Source organism: Ruditapes philippinarum, unplaced genomic scaffold (genome assembly GCF_026571515.1).
Source record: "Ruditapes philippinarum isolate M1 unplaced genomic scaffold, ASM2657151v2 ctg2686_1_1_1_1, whole genome shotgun sequence".
Lineage (NCBI taxonomy): Eukaryota > Metazoa > Mollusca > Bivalvia > Venerida > Veneridae > Ruditapes > Ruditapes philippinarum.
Window position 1 is genome coordinate 100,131 of NW_026860174.1, and position 20,691 is coordinate 120,821.

Genomic DNA, 20,691 nt, shown 5'->3' on the forward strand with positions numbered 1-20,691 from the left:
AACTACCAGAAATGTATACCACTTATGAATGAGCGGACGAAAGACATTGTTCATTATGAACTTTGATTGGCATGCTAGAGATAAGATTATTACTTGTTATTTCTTTATGATCGTGGTTATTAATAGCAACGGATATACATGTATGCAATCATTTATAATCCATATGTGTAACGCATGATCAACACGTACCACACATTTGTCCCTTATTATGTACATGTTATCGCTATTAGCGAAGACCCCCTTAAGGTATCTGTTCACACTTTAAGTTAGTAAAAATATGACACTGGTTATATTACCATGTTGATCATGTTGAGCATAATTGTTTATTATACAATAATTGTAATATCTATTAATTTTAATTTAAAAAAAATACAAATTTTATGAATATTGTTTTCTTTTATTCTTTTTTGTGTTTTATGTGCTATTTTAATACTGAGTTTTTACTACTCTTTTTTATTAAAATTGTAAAATAAATTTTAAGAATTCAATTGTCATATTGACCGACGATTATAAGTAAAAGCTTAACTGGAAAAAGTCAGTAAATTATGGTTTATCTTTCAATATATAATATTGTTTATTCTTAAACCATGTACATGTACATTGTATTTTTCTTTATCATTTTTTAAATTATCGATCAATTGAATAATTCATAAAATCTAATTTGAAACTTTGAATAATTCCTCGGCATCTTTACTAAACACGGATAGCAAATTGAATAATTAAATAAAATGTTTCAAAGTTGATAATGTCATTTTAATACCATAAAAATGTACCTTTTTCTCAATTATTGTACATATCATGGATTTATATTACATATAAATCCGTGTACATATTTATTGTTTTATCTCATATAGATAAAATGAAACATGCTATTGTTGTTTTTTTCCAATTATAACGATATCAAACATCTACTCCAAAATCGGGAGAGACCGGACAATAAACGTGTGGTACTATTCGCCGGTCACTAGTAAATCCTGGTCAAAATAGACCGGGAGAGACCGGCATTTACCGATAGGAGTGATAAAAAGATATATCTATAAATAGGTTTTTGGAATATTTAGGTCATCAACTGATCATTCTAGGATACATGTACAACAATAACATACCATGACATGATAACCGACTGTGTACTACAAAATGATAAATAAAAAACCCCGAAGAGCGCGATTTATTGACGGAAAAGGTTATTTCATTTGTAAATGTTTGCATTGCGAAAATTCATTGTAACATATCGCGACATTTCATTCTTATTTAATAATCAAGCACCCTCATACCGATCGGAATTTTCGGCTTTTATTATGACCGACTAAAAGGCTCGAGAAGTTGCTGTCGCCCTTTCACAAAATCTGATCTCATTCCATAAGAGCGCCGCGCTTCGGCGCGGACGCCAATAAAGATATTACAAATCTAAAGATAATCTAAACAAGTTCTAACAAAAAGTTGTATACAGTGCAAAAGTTTCTCCATGTAACTCAAAAGTCAAAACATTTTCTATCTCTTGTACTTGTCCGGCAGTCCCTCTGGGCGATATTTATTCGGATCTCCTCCGTTGCGGCCATGCTCATTAGCTTCTTGGTCAGCGGCTCTGTCTGCGGCACTATCACCCTTGAGCCAGCCATAACCTTCACGTAGATCACTGAAATAAATATCAATTTTGGAATATCAATATTTCATAGAAAAAATAATTTAATTACAATTGTGAATATATATTATGATTATACTTTACAAAGCGCTTACATAATCATGTCCAACTTTTGTTCTTCTGGAACACAGATACACCGCATATATTTTTATATAAATGCTCATAAAGTTAAAACAATAAATAAATAAAAATGAAAAATTAGCTTGATTTATCATATACTTGTATCGAAAAGAATCATATCCTAAGAAGAATAGAGAAACAGCCAAACAATTCCCTACAAAAAACCAATTCGTTTGCAAATTCAGAATTTTGCCGAAACAAATAAACCGGTACCTGATGATCTTTGCTGCATGCCTCCCGCCAGTTCCATGTTGTGCGGCGTCATAATTTCCCCTTGTGTGGAAGTACTTGTCAGAGTCTTTCCAGTTGGCTTCTCTCATGTCTCTACAACAATTTGTGTCATATTTACTTACAACTCGACATTGTGATGTTGAGATATTGATACCCATTGATTGATCTGTTAGTTATCGTCCTCCATATGTTCAAACATTTTTAACAATTAATAATGTTGTTTAAAACAATAATTTGAAATTCATTTCATTATTATAATTCTATAACATCATTGCACTTTTATCAATTACAGTTCCATATAAATGCCCAAGCTTGCTCCATATGTTTTTAATAAAAAGTAGAAATGATGTATACATAAAATACATTAGATAAAATAATTACGTGTAAGCTTTATACATATCTCCTGCTCCATTTTTAAATCCAGTGACATAATCTTTTGATCTTTGCCACAAACTTCCTCCACTGCCACTGCTCCCACTACTGCCACTGTTTCCACCACTACTGCCACTGCTCCCACTACTACTCCCACTACTGCTACTACTTCTGCGACTCCACCAGGTTTCTGACTGATGTACCACCGCCAGGAAAGTCACGAAAAGCAACAAAAATGTTGTGATGCTTGTAAACCCCATTCTGATGGATATAATATCGCAAAGTTGACGACAAGAAAAGCAATAATTTACCTGTGACGGTTTAGCTTTTTATATAGGAAAAGTGACACGTGCCGGGTACTAGGGGAATCCCCGAAAGCGCAACAAACATTTGCGATTGGTTAAAGGTCTAATAATGAATATAATAGATTATTTGTGATACTTTTTACTTTGAAAGCATTTTTGTACATCTTTATAAAAGGGTCACTAGCGGAGAAAACAGGGCAGACATTGGGCACTTCATATAGATAGAAGTTTTTCTTTCGGTGCAAGCTGATACTTTTAGATATCAAAATAAATGACCTCAAAATATATCAGAAAGCAAGGATGCTGTGTATAGTTCAGGGTTTAGAATGGGGACATCCCACCAAAATGTTTCTTGTAAGCTTGATCATATTCACAAAATGCTATGACGAAAATGTAGTTTTTATTGCACGTGCAAATATATTGTATTTTACATTATCATATACTGTATAATACATGTATTTTCTTAAATAATGAATGCAATACGATTGTATTATTAATCGCTGAAAATATCCTTTCCCTACTTTAAAATTTCTGGATCCGCATCTGATTGTCACTTTGTTTCACGATACACTACGTTAAAATGTTTTATCAGGTTTTATCAGATTATATCAATACGCGAACAGAAACAACTGCTTAAGCGGAAGTCCCATGCATGCAAATTTCTGTTGTCTTACTTATTGGCCTAGCAATAAGCACCAAATTTAGCAAAGAAACCCAGTTTGAAAATGTCCTGGTATTTGCACTAGTGTACCTTACTTGTTAAATTGCTTACTCGTGTTTATTTTCTTCTCTTTTAAACATATTGCGAATTTGTAATGTATACTATCCTTAAAATGGTTGTATCCTGGGACAAAAATAACCAACATCTTTTGTCCCAAGTTTATCACATACCGACAAAGAGTTTTCGTGCAGTGAGCTTAATTTTAAAAAAAATATTTATTAAATACTAATCTCTACATGTATTTTATCAATTATAGAAGCAAAAATATACTTTTTTGAAAAACTATTTTATAGTTAATCGCATAATTGCCAAAAGAGCTTGATAGTTTTTAAAAATCGATAAAAGTACTAAAGTCCTAAAGCAAAAAAACATATAATTTGAGCCGCGTCATGACAAAACCAACATAGTGGGTTTGCGACCAGCATGGATCCAGGCCAGCCTGTGCATCCGCAGGATCCATGCTGTTCGCTATCACTTTCGCTACTTGTAATAAAGTTTGAAAGCGAACAGCATAAATCCTAATCAGACTGCGCGGATTCGCAGGCTGGTCTGGATCCATGCTTGTCGCAAACGCACTATGTTGGTTTTGTCGTGACGCGGCTCATTTATTTTTCAGCTAGGACACTTACAACAGAAAGATGTTCAAAAGATCGTATGTCTCTGCTATTCTTCGCCTGAATTGAATTAAGAGCGTTGCAACAGTTTTCAATTGTGGGTCATTTTTGACATGGAAAAACGGAGTGAGCGGATGATCTGAAATTTTGTAATTAATATGGTCTAGACCTACATTAAATGAAATAGTCCCGTCCAGTCCCGTCATGTCAAAAACCTCAGTAGTGTTCCTTATATGAAAATGCTACATATTTGACGAAAACGTACCCAGTTTTTAATTTGTTACCTCTAAATATGTAGATATGTACATGTAATAAAATTTGAAACATTTACATGTACATAGTTCTTAAAAAGATCAAGTTTAATACAGTTTTAGTGATGGTATTAAAGAAAATTATTTAATATATGTATAGTTTTCTACAAAAAGTTTACATGACAAAAAGCAAAAGTTTTAAGTCAGTTTAAATCAGCATAAATAGCGAGTTTTAGAATTATTAAGACAATCAAATTTAGCCAATATAAGCTCTAGCTTCCCCTCAGTACGTGCACGTCGTTAAAATAGGGCATCGGCAAAGGATTTAAAGAACTTTTGGTGGCAAAAATACAAGACCGAAACTTATATCTTGTGGTCCGACTGCCGATGTCCTGACTAAAGCCGAGAGGAATGGCCCTCCAGAGTAGACAGGGGTGAGAAATGTGTTAGTCCCTACTTTAAGGGTACACCCTCGAATCAACGACCTTTGTCAAGGCTACCTCGACTTCAGTTTTTCGGGATGGGGGTGCTTTTCGATTCGAAAGTCACATTTTTATACTCTTTGGAATTTGCACGGAGGATTTGTGACATGTCCGACGTCTGAATTCGGTAGTTACTTTTTGTACATAAACGAGCAGGTGGATCCCTAATAAATATAAACTAACTGCACAGAGTTACTTAGTTACTATGGACCAACAGAGTAGGCAGATCGACAAGGAAGAGTACTAGGGTGCGTGATGTCTAGAAAAACAGGGTTTTTGCTTGAAACCAAAAGTCCTTATTCGGGCTATCACCTTCAATACTGTCACAGGTTACTGCACGCCCTATTCATTGGCCACTGTACAGTCACCGATTTTTCGGACCAAAGTTCATCTCACATGTCTGGGGTCCGTACTCGATACTGAAAGCTACACATTTGCCTAAACAGGCTGCTTGACCCTCATTATAGACAATATACTTACATGGGTCCGGCCATGAAGAAGATCAAAGCAGTATTATATTTAATGGTACACAGAAATCTCGGATATCTGGATTAGACTGACTTGAAATAACTATTCTTTTTAAACATTCTCGCTATCAAACGTTTGTCTAAGAGGAAAAGCAAAATAAGATAGGTAATCTTCAATCTCAGACAATGAAAATAATTTCCGGTGTTACACAAGGCTCAATATTAGGACCTTTATTATTTCTAATATACATAAATGACATAGCTTCCATTGGTAATGATATAAAAATTGATTTATACGCAGACGATTCAACTCTTTATGAGTCCGGAGAAAATCTATCAAAAGTAGAAATAAAACTTCAAGATCATTTAAATAACATTGACAAATGGTGCAAAATAAATAATATGGCCTTAAATCCAGATAAATCAAAATGTATGGTAATAGGAACAAGACAAAAAGTAAATATTATGAGAAAATTAATTCTTAAGATAAATGAAATAGCTCTTGAAAATGTGACTGATCAAAAAGTCTTGGGTATTTGCATACATAACAACTAAAAATGGCACTTGCAAATTGACAATGTTTGTAAAAAACTTAACGGAAAAAATGCCTAATTGAAAAAAATATCGTATATTTTGCACTTTGATGTGAAATTATTGTTTTACAATGCATATATATTGCCCATTATGGACTATTGTTGTATTATATGGGGTAAAGGAAACACAAACTACATAAATAATGTTTGTAAGATACAAAAACGAATTGCTAAAATCATTTTACAACAACCTCAAAGATCTCCGTCAATAAATCTATTCGAAACTCTTAATTGGTTACCGTTCATTGACAGATGTAAATACCACACGAAGGTGCTTGTTTTTATAACTTTAAATAACATGGCACCGACTTATATGACAGAACTGATGACTTTATCCGACAACAAAATATATTACTTAAGATCTAGGTCACGAAAAGATATTGTATTATGGACGAGACCTAAAACAAATTATATTAAAGACACATTTTCTTATTATGGCATGAACATTTGGAACAATATACCTTTAAATATTCGTAATGTTAATAACCTTAAATGTTTTAAAGAAAAATACAAAGCATATCTTGATGTTCATATGAATGAATGAGTGAGTGAATGAATGAATGAATAAATATATGAACGAACGAATGAACGAACGAACAAATGATGCAATATACGTATATGTTTAAACAAATTGCTGAGTGTCTGTCGAAAGTATATGAGTTGTATTATTCTAAAAATTACATATTATACATTCATTTTTCTACCTATGCATGTCCTGTTGTTGTTATTGTTTTCTATTTCAGAAGGCCACATTGGAAATAAGATATATATGATTGTTACAGACATGGGGCGATTACTTGACAATTGTAATTGATTTAATTATGATTATTTGTAAAAATGCTTGATTAAATTAAATTACTGATTACTCCATTTTGACATTGTAATTGATTAAATTACTGATTACTGACAGGAGTAATCAGATTACATTTATGATTACTGATTACATGTACATAAGTTAAGAAATGCAATGGTTCAACACTATCGTTTTATTGAACATTTCAATACAACAAATGTACAAAAAAATAATCCAGCTTAGTTTTACAGTAATTAAGTCAGTCTACATATGTACATGTGTTGCCTCCTATTTACTAAGCTATATTCTTATATTATGTCACAGTTCAGAACTGTTCACTATTTAGGGGAGAAGATGTGTAAGTGGCCGGATAGCTCAGTCAGTAGAGCCGCGGTACGGTATTCTGAGGGTCCTGGGTTCGAGTCCCAGTCAGGCTGCACATCTTCTCCCCCGTTGGGCGCCAAAATGTCACAGGATGAGAAAAATGTGCAGCCTGACCTGGACTCGAACCCGGGACTCTGGGAATACCGTACCGCGACTCTACTGACTGAGCTATCCGGCCGCTTACACATCTTCTCCCCTAAGTAGTGAACAGTTCTGAACCGTGACATTACATTTAATGTTCATTAGTTTTTCAAATGTATTTGGTTTCAGGAGGCACCTTGTAGGAGTAAAGATACTTTTTGCTTCTACATGGACTTAACAATACCAAAATGTAACAGAAAATATAACCATATGATATCTCACTTTTGTCAGTAATTGCAGCTTATACTTGCTCTTTACTGAACCTGTAATGTCTTCTCAATAAGTGATAATATACCTATCCAGGCCATTGTTATAATTTCACAGCTAAATTTAAGTGGTATAATTGTGACAATCATTTATGTATAATGGGTCAATCTGTCATTGATCTTTTCATCACCTAATTAAAACACAGGTGTCATCAAATCTGATCTGGGTGACTGCATTTAATTCACCTACAATACCTAAGACAATTAGTAGGCATTGACACTGGTACATTTTTAACCTTTATATGTATGTTTGTTCTGCATTTTTTTTTAGCTTAACATGTATTGTAATCATACATGTAATCATTGTGATTACTGATTAATTGGTCATGTAATTGATTAAATTATGATTAAATTACAGGAAAAAAATTATGATTACTGATTACTGTGATTACTCAAAAAATTGTAATCGATTAAATTAAATTACCGATTACGATTACCCCATGTCTGGATTGTTATTGTATGTTCTTAATTTGTAACCTTCTTTAAATAAAGATATTATTATCATTATTATTATTATTATTATTATTATTATTATTATTATTATTATTATTATTATTATTAGTTGGATGGTAGAAGTTTATTAAACACAGAAATCTCGGATATCTGGTTCTGAAATTGTTGGTTTGCTTTAGAACATGTATATCTTCTTATCACAAGGAAAGTTTTTAAATGAAAATTTGACATCAATATGGATAAGCATCTGAGAAAAAAAATCATTTGAGAATATTAAAAGATTTTTACAGACGATAAAATATTTTAAAAAATCGCTTGGTACAAACTATAAAAATGTCTTTTCGCACAGGTGCATCTGTATATTTTGTTTTAATAACAAGGAAAAATTAATATAAATACGTTCAACCAGGTGAAAAAGGAAGTGCATACGAGTATGTACTATATATGTACTTTGCATGCTACGAGAGGCGTGGCTTCATCACTAAAATTACTTTTTAGGAAGTCAATTGCAAACTTAAATCGCAAGTACAACATTTTTCCTTCTTAAAAAAAAACCATATTGTTTACTTAAACATCTAGAGGTGCAAATTTAGAAGGAAAAAATGAAAAGATTCGTCATGTGTTCCAGTCTTTTCCTCTATTGTAGAAGTATCAATGCATGTTTGTTATTATACTCTTAAAATACCTAACAACAAGTATTACTGTATCCCCGCGTCGGGTATTTTCGTGGGTATAAGGACAATATCGCTGACGTAACGGATATTTTTCAGAGAATTAATAAAAAGCAATAAAGTTTAAATAAACCAATCATTTACCTACATAATAGAATAATTTTTAACACATGACCTACTTTCAATATAAAAATACGATGTACATACCTTCCGGTAGTCAAGCAGAGCTAGCATTTTGCTACGAGGGGTATTTTCGTGGGTCATATTATGTTGCTGATTAAACAGTATAAACAGAATAAAATCCATATATTTTAACATTAAATCCTTCTTCAAACAATTATCATTGTTTTCAACACGTTTAAAATGTCAGAAAAGTTAATAAACAAAAACGGCGGTAACAGGAACTGTTAACTATTTACACTTGGAGGTCTCACATAGTTATTTTTGACAATTGGGACATAGGAAAGTGTCCCCAAGTCTTAAAACTCTAACTTCTGAGCAGAATGTCAAGTGCACCCATCCATCACATTTATCACATCTCCCCCACTTCACAATGGTGAGATAAGGGTACTTATTCCTGTCTTGTGGGTAGAACTCATGACAAACAATGCACTTGTCAGAATCTGGGATGTCACTAGAATCACTTTCATCAGAATCTGACAGATCCTCACATCTATTAAGACAAGAAGGACCAGGGACAGGTGACTTTGGTAAGTTAATATTTACTTTTGATTTTGCTTTTTTAGCTTTAACAGTTTTTATAGAAGGTTTGGCTTGTCTTTTTTGGCTTTGAACATGTTCTTTTACAGCATTGAATACTTCTGGCTCTGTAATGGCTTTCCCACCAACAACTTTTCCAAGAGTTTTTCTTGCTTTAGCAGTTTTAACATTTTTTAAAATCTGCCCACCTCTATTTTCTAGGAATGTTTCTGCTGACAATGAGTGTTCAGAAGAAATATCTGGTTCACAAGCTGCTGGATGAGCAAAAGCAGTAGAAGATGCAGTTGACTCTGGTGCAATGACATTGGGGTTGAAAGGAAAGACCCCAGATTTCTTAAATGCAACCTGGATATTTGATGGATTTAAGGTAGACAAGTAAACTTTGCAGGCAATTCTGCAAACATCGTACCTTGTTAGCACCCTACCACCAGACTCTCTTAGATGAGTATGACATGCAGAGTTCCATGCCTTTTCCAAAGGACCAAAGCAGCTTATATCAAGGGGCTGTAAAATGTGGCTGCAGTGAGGGGGCAAAACAAACAACACAATATGATTTTCAATGGCCCATTCAATTAAAGGAATGGTAACATGACTTTTGTGTCCATCATAAAGTACGAGAACAAAGTTGTCAGAGTCACGAGCTGGTAAATACTTTAGTAAGTGCTCCTTCATATACTCTTCAAAAGTCTCTGAATTAGACCATCCAGATTCTGTTACTGTACCAGTAGCACCAGGTGAAGCTCCATCAAGTAGAGATTCTAACATCCGTTTCCCTGGAAATATGAAATATGGAGGGATCTGTTGACCTAGAGCATTCACACAGCCAATTAAGGTAACATTCTGGGCTTTTCCCGATGTAACTGCTTGAACTTTGTAGTTCTTACCAGCAACTATCTTTGGTGGCTTGTGCTCAACTGATAAACCCTTTTCATCTATATTGAAGATGCAGTGTGGTTTGTTGGTTAGACTATACTTCAGTAAGATATTTTCAAGTTCCTGAAAGTACTTATTGATTACATTTTCAGTGGCACACTTAGCCCTAGCAGCCTCCAGACTTCTAGGTTTAACAACTTTGAGCTCTGGCCATCTGGACATAAAAGCATAAAACCAGTCATAACCTAGAGGATGGACTTTGTCTCTGACACCAAGATGAAATGCATAATCAGAGGCCAGGTTAATTGTCTCTTGTCTTGAATAACCAAAGCCTACTTCACCCATAATAGTCAAATGTCGGACTAGAATTGCCTCATGCTCTTGCGAGAACACTGACCTTGGACCTGATCGTACAGTGTCAATGTCTACCTTGCCTTTGACACGGTCTCTGAGGGTTGAAGCAGGCACTGAATATTTTCTAGCTGCTCTATCAATTGGCAGACCTTCTTCAATAACAGCCTTATATGCCTCATTCACGTCCTGGACATCATAGGACCTGTAGGGACCACGAACAGCAGGTACCCTCTGAAAAGAAAAGAAAACAGAAAAGATATGTAAATAAATTTACTTACCAAACTAAGTTTTTGTCATATGCTACCATCATTACTTTGGACAAAAAATTTTACTATGTGAGACCACTTTTTTTATCAATGAAAGTCACGTGACCTTTGGTTGGGAGAATAGCCAGAATGCAGCCGAACTGTCAAAAAATTTTAGGGCTCTGATGTATTTTAAAAACAGATTAGAAAATTGTCAAACTTTGGGATTAAGAAAAACAGGTAGAAATCTTCGTATGTACATTCAAGTTTTTTTTTACTTACCTTTCTAACTTCCATTTTAGAAAAAAAATCGTCAGTGTTTACATTATAATGCAGACATCCAAAAAATCACGTGACCGGAACCACGCGTGCGCACAAAACTTATTTATACCGTAAAACGGTGAAACCACGAAAATACCCCACCCACGAAAATACCCGACGTTGGGATATTACAGTGTCCCTATTACTTGTTTTTACGTTTGACTTTATAAATTCTATACTCATATGCAACATCGACAGTATCATTAAAAGAATCACAATATTTCAAATTTTGAATAAAAAGATAATGGATAGTATAAAATAAACAAAAAACTTATAAACGTTTTATCTTTTATTTAATGTAAACAGCTATTATGAAAAAGAAAAATATTAAACACTGTAAACACTGTGTTAACCGGCCTTGGTTCCACAAACAGAAGCAATAATTGTGATAGATATAAAAGCGGTTCGAAACCCCATCCAACACATTATCTATGTTAACATTCAGGGGTAAACACAACATAATATTCGAACAATTTGTTTGTTCACCATAATTTCGTTACAGTTCATTTTAACTTTAAATTTAATTTTTTTATTCATTCTATGCTGAATGTCATTTTAGATCTAAATAAATTACTTTACAATTAAAGTTTAATCAAAACGAAATTCGAAAACTGTTGGTTACGGTTGTTATTGATTTTCATTGCTTCTAATGGTCATTTTGTACTAAACATGCATGTATCGGGACAAATGCATTGAACAATTTGAAGGGTTTGCTACTGATTATTTTGATTTAGTAAATGTATTTATCTATTGAATTAACAAATGCTTCCACATAACAAAGTGCTTTAAAACATAATGTGTTTAGACATGACAATGATAGGTGTGTTATGAGAAAGATATAACCGAACAAGAAAGACCATGAAAAGAGAATTCTTATATTTCTATACAATGCATTGTTAAAACAAAACTTTTTTAAGCTTAGATTGACATCTTAAAACGCTTACAAGAAGATTCGTATTGTTTGATAAAATGTCCGGGTTAGCAATAATCTTTTACTGTCAGGTTAGGTACAACTTGTTTTCATATATATTGTTATAGGAAGCAAGTATTGCAGTTTTGATAAAAATAACCTGTTGCAAAATGTGAGATGCATGCACAAATACGATACAATCTAACAAATAGATTTGCACCCGTTTACTCTGTATTATAATGACATTTGTAAATTTACATGATATGATAATAAATGCGAGAAAAATTAATATGGCTGATTAAAATGCAGTTATGAATTTAAATGTGCATGTATGTTATATAAAGATAAAAGGGTTAAAAAGCGTATTGATCGTTTCTACTTTCTTAGATCAAGTAATACAAGCATACGTTGTTTTGTTGTTGTTGTTGTTGTTGTTGTTGTTGACTTTTTGTCGTTTTCTTCAACTGTGGCGTGCTTTTTCTCCCTATATTGCGTCACCCTGCTGAGTCAGTTAATATTTTTGGGATTGTGCATGATACAATAGTTACCCCGTTCTAAAAGATGGCCTTGGTTCTTTTACATATTAGAATACAGATAGTTTGATTTTTCTTACAACCTGATTCTGACATTGTATTAATTATCAATTTCACAAAGTTTTAACCTCAAACAATAACAATCGAGGTTGTGTTCCTCTCAATCCTCAACCGACCAAATTTTCTAAAATGAATTGTCCAGCTTTTATTTTTTAGAACTGCTCTTTATAATTCTTGGGATATCAAGAAGAAAATTTTATGTGAGTGAGCCTACAGTATAGAGCCTGGTCATACTACACGTATTTGTAGATTGTCCTGACTCTATCACTGGTGGCAAAGGCTAATCATTTACGGTTCAAGCAGGGTAAAGTTGTAACTCTGACAAAGGCATGCAATAAAGCGATATAAGAGCAGGGTTTTCAGTTCATCAAAATATGCGGTATTAAATCAACTTGCGGAATAAAAACAATAATTATATTTTTGAAGAAATTATCTAAATGAACTTGCGACCAAAAAAAAATGTTTTTGAATGCATGATGAAAAACAAAAGAAAGGACCCGGTTGATATCAGTTTTAACATGTGTCATTTGTCCACACATAGTATGCAAGTAGGTTAAACATTTTTTAAACATGTTTGTGAAATGCTTCGTGTACACATACATTACTACATAATATGTGAAGAACGGGCCAACTGTTTATTCACGAGAGAAAGTGTACAAGTGCAACATCTCTCAAGCCTTAATCGTCATGCTTTCAGATTCATTATAATTTTCAGGGAAATTTTACAATGTATTAAAAACATATTGTGTAGTGAAAAAAGAAAATGATTAACGCATTGCAAACGGCAGTAGTAATCCCATAATATGGTTATAAATTAAGCAGTCCTTAATCGCACAATTTGTTGGGCTTACCGTAATATGTATGGTAAATTGATAGTCAATCATCATTTTAGATTAATAATATCTGTCATATTTTGCGGTTCGGATCGGAATATCCGTCCCGAGGTGACCCGACCATTGGGCAGTAACGAGGCTTGCCGAGTTACCGCCCATGGGCGGGTGACCGAGGGACGGATATTACGATCCGAACCGCAAACATATGTCAGATATTTTTTCTTGCATATTCTACCATATTCCATTATATTTTAAATTCTTTATCTTTATTTTCAATGAAAATTTATATCATTACAACCGTAACTACTTTCATTCAACAGCGTATGAATTACAAAATCATTCATAACGGTAAAATGACGTAATCTTTATCGTACCATTGTACAGCACGCGACTCATCTGGAACCCCCCATGCCAGATGAAATTTCCGGCATGGGTAAAACTAACGGAAACGCCAGTCTGATATGCAAGAAATATTCATATATATATGAATTTCTGGGATATATACATGTCGTTTTATTTGATAACCAAACCTATGGTCAGATTCCTTGGAAGGCTAGAGTTGCAACAAATTAAACAAAAGTAAAGACAGTTCCGTTTGGTGAAGTTAGTATTTATTTCTACAAATATATTTATATCAAAGAATTTAAGAAACGAACACCAAAACAAATTGACACAAAAAGTGGCCATGCATTATTATTGATGGTATTGAGATGATCACTTAAAACTATTACAAACAATTTCATTTGTTAGTGGGATTGATAGCATTTGGTTTTATTTTATGTATATCATATTGATAAACTTGTATTTCAAGAAAATATAGAAAAAAGTCAGAACTTTCTACGAAACGATGTATCAGAATACGTTTATTTTTTGTACTTTTTTGGAAGTCCTCTCGGGCGATATCTATTCGGATCTCCTCCGTTGCGGCCATGCTCATTGGCTCTTTGATCAGCTGCTCTGTCTGCGGCACTGTCGCCCTTGAAAAACCCGTAAACCTCACGGGCATCACTGAAAAAAGGATAATTACCTGATAAATGTACCATCCTCGAATTTTGTAATGAAATATGATATGACTTCATTTTATGTCTATATTATATTTTTAATACTTTCATGCAAATTGACCTTAACCCTTATCATGCTGAAAAATTAAAATGGACTTGTCCCACTTCCATTTTTAGAACTGTCCATTATCAATTTTAGGGATATCAATTTGAATATTTAAAGATTGTCAGAAGCACGGACGTGCATGCTGGCCTGGTTCTATACTGGTGGCAAAGGCTTAACGCTTTCGGTTCTAGCACTTTAAAGGCTAAGCTTAAATGATTTTTCTTAATCAAGTCCACTTAAAACGGCCAGATCCTGAAGGCCAAACAATATGTAGATTAAACACCACAGGTGATTCTGTTTTTATTTTTCTTAAATCATTTTAAAAGGCACCTTTCTCAGTGTCATAATGATATTACATAAAATGGTTCAAAAATGGTACAAAGGTACCATACGGACTGGCTGGTGAAAAGAGGATAAGAGTACCTGATGACCTTTGCCGCATGCCTCCCGCCAGTGCCATGTTGTGCGGCATCATAGTTTCCTCTTGCGTGGAAATACTTGTCAGAGTATTTCCAGTCTGATTCCTTCATGTCACTGCAACAAAAAGTGTCATTGTTACATGTATTCAAAGCCTCGTCATATACAATTACAATAATTACAATTTTAACACTACATGTATTTGTATTTATTTATTTAATCGAGAGAGAAATAAGCATTATATTAGCTCATTATTGAGCTAAATTATTGAAAAACGGTCACGTATATATTATTTCTGAATAAACCGAGTATTTCTAGAAAACCTTAATTATAAATAAGCTATGCCGAATAGCATCAGCGAACTTTATGCGCCGCCACGGGAGGTACGGGTTTTAGTCGTTCGTAGAAACGGCTGAACGGATAATAGCCCTACATAAAATCGTCTTGAACCAGTTAGCAACAAGAAAAGCATTGATGCAAAGCATCAAAGGGCGTCCAAGCAAGAAATGCAGAAAGTGTCCCTTATTATGTTATCGCTATTAGCGAAGACCCCCTCTTAAGGTATCTGTTCACACTTAGTAAAAATATGACACTGGTTATATTACCATGTTGATCATGTTGAGCATGTTGTTTATTATACAATAATTGTAATATCTATTTTATTATAAAAAACATACAGATTTTTATGAATATTTGTTTTCCTCTCTTTTTTTTTGTTTTTATGTGCTATTTTTAATACTGAGTTTTTACGTTTACTACTCTTTTTTTTTATTAAAATTGTAAAATAAATTTTAAGAATTAAATTGTCATATTGACCGACGAATTTAAAGTCAAAACTTAACTGGAAAAAGTCAGTAAATTATGGTTAATCTTTCAATATATAATATTGTTTATTTTTAAACCATGTACATGTACATTTGTATTTTTCTTTATCATTTTTTAAAATATCAATCCATTGTAAAATTCATAAAATTTAATTTGTAACTTTGAAAAATTCCTCGGCATCTTTACTAAACACGTATAACAAATTAAATAAAATGTTTCAAAGTTAATAGTGTCATATTAATACCATAAAAATGTACCTTTTTGCTCAATTATTGTACATATTTATTGTTTTTATCTCAGATAGAGTTATAAACTAAGTGAAAAACATTTATTTTGGAAAAAAGCTTATTTATCTGTAAAAAAAATGGTTCTTTTCTGAAACGATATCAAACATCTACTCCAAAACCGGGAGAGACCGGACAATAAACGTGTGATTCTATTCGCCGGTCACTAGTAAATACCGGTCAAAATAGACCGGGAGAGACCGGGAATTAACGATAGGAGTACATCCTTCTATAAATATATTTTCGGAATGTTTAGGTATACAGTAGACATTTAGGCAATCAACTTATCATTCTATGTACTACAAAATGATAAATAAAAAAACAAACTGAAGAGACGGAAAAGGTTATTTCATTTGAAAATGTTTGCATTGCGAAATTCTCCAGTTCGCTATTCATTGTACATATCGCGACATTTCATTTTTAATTAATAATAATTGTAATAATCAAGCACCCTCATACCGATCGGAATGATCGGCTTTTATTATTACCGACTAAAAGGCTCGAGAAGTTGCTGTCGCCCTTTCACAAAATATGATTTCATTCCATAAAGGGGCGCCGCGCTTCGGCGCGGACGCCAATTACTAAGAAGCATAGAAAGAGGAAGCAAAAGTTCTTTGAGAAAGTGATTTGATAAAATGATTTTATATAGTTATTTTTACGGACATTTGTGGATATCATAAGACACATAAAACTTAATCTGGAAAGTACCAGGTTGGATATATTTGTTTCTTTGGTGTTATTACCACCGATTGTTTTCTTTATATCGCCGACTGTCACTGAGTCAAAACGGAAATATGGCATTGAGTGAATTTCCAACTGGGATGCGTGTGGCTGTTTTAGGTCATAGTTTTATTCGTCGGCTGTATGAAGACTTTAAACAAAATTCACATCCCTCAAACTACGATTTAGAAGAGTGTTCCGTGGTCCATTTTGGTATAGGGCCATGGCTTTAGAGTATGTGATGGTGATGCAGTTACGCATTTCAGCTCAAAATTTGGGGATTTTCTGAGACAAATTGAGCCAAACATCGTTGTTCTTCAATTAGGAGGTAACGACGTCGATTCAGTAAAATCTTCTCTGGACATTGCCAATAAAATTGAAGAAATTACAGCTCTTATTATTCAAGAGTATGCAGTAGAGAAAGTTGTAGTGTGCGAAATATTCACCCGTGCTCGACCAACGAAAGTTACGACAGATTTATATGAACACAAACGCTTGCTTTCAGTATCAATCCTACAAACTCTTTTGGATATGCATGATAAAGCAAGATTCTGGAAGCACAGAAGGCTGTTTTACTCACAGACTCCCATATTCCGGAAAGATGGAATCCACATTTACCTCAATGGACAGCAACGCTTTTACAGGTCCTTGAGACATGCCATCATGTCAGCTCGGTAATCAAGGATCGGTCGTAGGGGAGTATTGTTATTTTAAAAATTTTATTGGTATATATTAGTTCATCATAAGAACCTGTCTGTTGATAAGAAGTGTGGGAGAGAATAAAGCCAGTATAAATAATATGATATCATAGAATAGAATATTATAGCTTGTAGAGTCACTATATATATTTATAATATTATTCAATGTTAGCATGAAGATAATAATTACGTAATTATGGTATAGTCTTTAGTCTTTACAGAGACAATTAACTTAATTATTGTTGTCTGAGAGCCATTGGGCTATAGCAGAAATTTTATAATTCTTATAAGCCATAAATAGTCTTTAGCTAAAATTTTAAAACTCCAAAGTGAAATATAAACAGACAATGATCACAATCACTTAATGTCTACCATTATAATGTTCAATTGTTTGGAACACTTTCTGTGCATATCAGATTAAGCACAGATCTTTAACTTTATTCAAATTATTAGGTTTGTTTTCTTTGAGCCATTGTGCTTTAGCACAGCTATAGTTTTCTGTGAGCCATTTAGCTTTAGCACAGGTTTTTATATTTTCTGCGAGTCCTTAGGGCTTTAGCGCAGGCTTAAATAACATGTTTTCCTGTGAGCCATTGAGCTTTTAGCACAGGTTTTTATATTTTCTGCGAGTCCTTAGGGCTTAAGAGCAGGCTTAAATAACATGTTTTTCTGTGAGTCATTGGGCTTTAGCACAGATTTTTATATTTTCTGCGAGTCTTTAGGGCTTTAGCGCAGGCTTAGATAACATGTTTTTCTGTGAGCTATTGAGCTTTAGCACAGGTTTTTATATTATCTGCGGGTCCTTAGGGCTTTAGCGCAGGCTTATAGCAATACATCATTTATGCGATTTCTTTCTATCAAATCATATCAAACCATGCTCGGTCTGGGAGCAAAGATAAACACACACAAATAAAACACGATTTGAAAAGTTTAAGCTGTATGCTATGGTATTGCAATGGTATTGCTGTTATTGTGTTGTTATGCTCTGATAATATATTAATAAATGATAAATATATCATTGAAAAAAATCTTAATATATCTTTAATATTTGAACTTACTGGAAAAAAGACAAAGCTTGTGATTTCAAAACAACAATTCCCACTCATGATATTAGTATATCCGAACGACATTTGATAAAGTAAAAAGGTGCATACAAACAAACTTAAGTCTATATAGAACTTGCAGCTCTAAAGTTGATATCTTAATGGCATTTTCAAGCAAAATTTATTTTAAAAAATCGAATGGAATCATTTTTTAACGCTAAAATATTTTACTTCTATCATTAATAATACAAAAAAATGCATGTATTTTTTTCTGTTAGCGTCTATGAAAATTAATGTCTAGTCTGATTTTAAGAACTAGTATTTTTTTTCCAATATTTTGATTACAATCAGACAAATATAGGACTCGACAAGAAAAAACGTTTTCATGACTATTTTGTTTCTTTTTCATTTTCAAAGAAATTTTATTTTGACTACATCATTTGGATATTTACTGCTGATAGACTTTTTTACTATAGCTACAATAATAGAACCTCAAAAATAGCCTTTGTAATGATACCATTTATTGCTTTAAGGGTATTATTCTGTCATAAAGGGCGATATCTTTTTCTGTCAGTACACGCAAAGACGCAGATTAGATGGTGATTTGATGTAATTTCCAATTTTATCGCCTGAAACATTACACAATGTTAGCAACTTATATAGAAAATATTACCTGTAAGCCCTGTACATGTCCTTTGCTCCATTTTTGAATCCCGAAGCGTAGTCTTTCGTTTTCTGCCATGCGCCTCTACTGTTACTACTTTTACTGCAACAATCGACGACAATCAAGAAAGTGAAGAAAAACAGCAATACAGTTGTTATGCCTGTAAACCTCATTTTAACGGCCGTTCTACCAAGGATAGTGATCGTGTCAAGATCCCGAAATGAACATGGACAATTTTGATGCTGAGCTTTATATGTAAATCATTTGGTGACTAATAACACTTTCAACGGAAATTGCTATATTGCATAAAGCATGTTCAATTGGTGAAGTGTCCGGTGGTTCGTGCTGAAATACACTTGTAAACTGTTTTGTTTTTAACATTTTCGAACAAATATAGAAATGGAAACAACTAATATTTGTTCTTTCGAAGGACTGATTGCAACCAATCATAAAAATTGGAACCACTTCCTTACAGAAGTGTCTGAATCAGATGTCACGAAGTTAGGATTAGGAAGTAGGAAAATAGGAAGTTCATTGGACTAAAGATTGTAATCTGTCGACAAAATGACATGACAAACATAAAGAAAACCAAACCAGCCTTTTTAGCTTATATAGAATTTATTTTCGTGATATTGTGAAGGGAGCTTTGACCAAATAGACTGGCTCTCGGACAAAACCCGAACCCAATTTGTGATAGTTTTTTTGCTCAAGGAAAAAACGGCTTTCCCTTAAGGGGGATGACCCCCCTTTTGTAAAAAAAAAAAAAAACTGGAAAAAATGCAATTAACAAAAAGCGGGGGCCCCACCTTTATTTTCTGAAAAAAGGCTTACATTAATCGAGATAAATCAAAAAAGTGTAATTAAGTATGTTACTTAGGGAAACGGTTTTTTAATTTACGTCAAAACAAATTTTATGAAAATTTGGGTTTTCTCCTTTTTAATTTTAGGTTAAAAAGATTTAAAAAAAACGTTTGTTCATTCGGGAAAATATAACTTTATCATAAAAACTTACCTTTTGATAATATTTCAAAGACAGTCACCCGCTAATCAAAACCTCACCACCGTAAATTAATATGTTTGACTACTTCTTGCGGCGATGGCAGCCTGACACCGATTTTACATTGAGCCCAGAGGCGGATGACTTTCTTTGAGGACAACTGTTCATATTCGTGATTCAATCATATACAAATAAGTTATGCTGAGGGGTTACTCGTGTAAGCTTGTCTAAATCATGAAAGCTGGTTTAAGTCTCAGCAACATACAGTACAATATGCCATCCTCATCGTGTAAAAATCAGGTAACATATTGTCGTTGTCCATTGAAGTTACTAGATACTGTGCAGGTCTCCTAACATAATTTGAAACATTGATGTAGAATATGTATCAAGACAGAAATTAAAACTAAGTACTTATCAGTTTAAGTAATGTTTTCCAATAAAACAATTTTGAACGACTCGGCAACGTGTAATGACATTCTAATTTAATCAAAATTTGAATACAGATTACATTTATTCTGTTTTTGTTACTTTGGCTCCTAATACATGTAAACAAAAATCGGATTTATACGTGGATAACCGGA

At 33.4% G+C, this 20,691-nt stretch overlaps 3 protein-coding genes across 3 annotated transcripts; all 3 read right to left on the reverse strand.

Annotated features, from left to right (window-relative positions):
* Window positions 1–1,395: 1,395 nt before the first annotated feature.
* LOC132759135 (serum amyloid A-5 protein-like) lies at window positions 1,396–2,674 on the reverse strand. The gene is made up of 3 exons (XM_060750858.1): window positions 2,375–2,674; window positions 1,976–2,086; window positions 1,396–1,636 (listed from the first exon to the last, which is right to left on the reverse strand). Exons 1-3 carry the CDS (start codon window positions 2,623–2,625, stop codon window positions 1,492–1,494), a joined length of 507 nt encoding a protein of 168 aa, XP_060606841.1. The 5' UTR covers window positions 2,626–2,674; the 3' UTR covers window positions 1,396–1,491.
* A 5,871-nt stretch (window positions 2,675–8,545) lies between these two features.
* LOC132759134 (uncharacterized) lies at window positions 8,546–11,133 on the reverse strand. Its single transcript, XM_060750857.1, has one exon. It carries the CDS (start codon window positions 10,442–10,444, stop codon window positions 8,945–8,947), a length of 1,500 nt encoding a protein of 499 aa, XP_060606840.1. The 5' UTR covers window positions 10,445–11,133; the 3' UTR covers window positions 8,546–8,944.
* Window positions 11,134–13,994: 2,861 nt separating this feature from the next.
* Window positions 13,995–19,417, reverse strand: LOC132759136 (serum amyloid A-5 protein-like). The gene is made up of 3 exons (XM_060750859.1): window positions 19,123–19,417; window positions 14,886–14,996; window positions 13,995–14,363 (listed from the first exon to the last, which is right to left on the reverse strand). Exons 1-3 carry the CDS (start codon window positions 19,284–19,286, stop codon window positions 14,219–14,221), a joined length of 420 nt encoding a protein of 139 aa, XP_060606842.1. The 5' UTR covers window positions 19,287–19,417; the 3' UTR covers window positions 13,995–14,218.
* Between the last annotated feature and the right edge of the window lie 1,274 nt (window positions 19,418–20,691).

Coding starts and splice junctions, on each gene's coding strand:
- LOC132759134 (XM_060750857.1), bottom strand. CDS start 10,444: ATGGGTGAAGTAGGCTTTGGTTATTCAAGACAAGAGACAATTAACCTG.
- LOC132759136 (XM_060750859.1), bottom strand. CDS start 19,286: ATGAGGTTTACAGGCATAACAACTGTATTGCTGTTTTTCTTCACTTTC. Junction 14,997..19,122: donor GACATGTACAGGGCTTACAG/GTAATATTTTCT, acceptor TTTTTGTTGCAG/TGACATGAAGGAATCAGACT. Junction 14,364..14,885: donor CATGCGGCAAAGGTCATCAG/GTACTCTTATCC, acceptor TCCTTTTTTCAG/TGATGCCCGTGAGGTTTACG.
- LOC132759135 (XM_060750858.1), bottom strand. CDS start 2,625: ATGGGGTTTACAAGCATCACAACATTTTTGTTGCTTTTCGTGACTTTC. Junction 2,087..2,374: donor GATATGTATAAAGCTTACAC/GTAATTATTTTA, acceptor AAATTGTTGTAG/AGACATGAGAGAAGCCAACT. Junction 1,637..1,975: donor CATGCAGCAAAGATCATCAG/GTACCGGTTTAT, acceptor TATTTATTTCAG/TGATCTACGTGAAGGTTATG.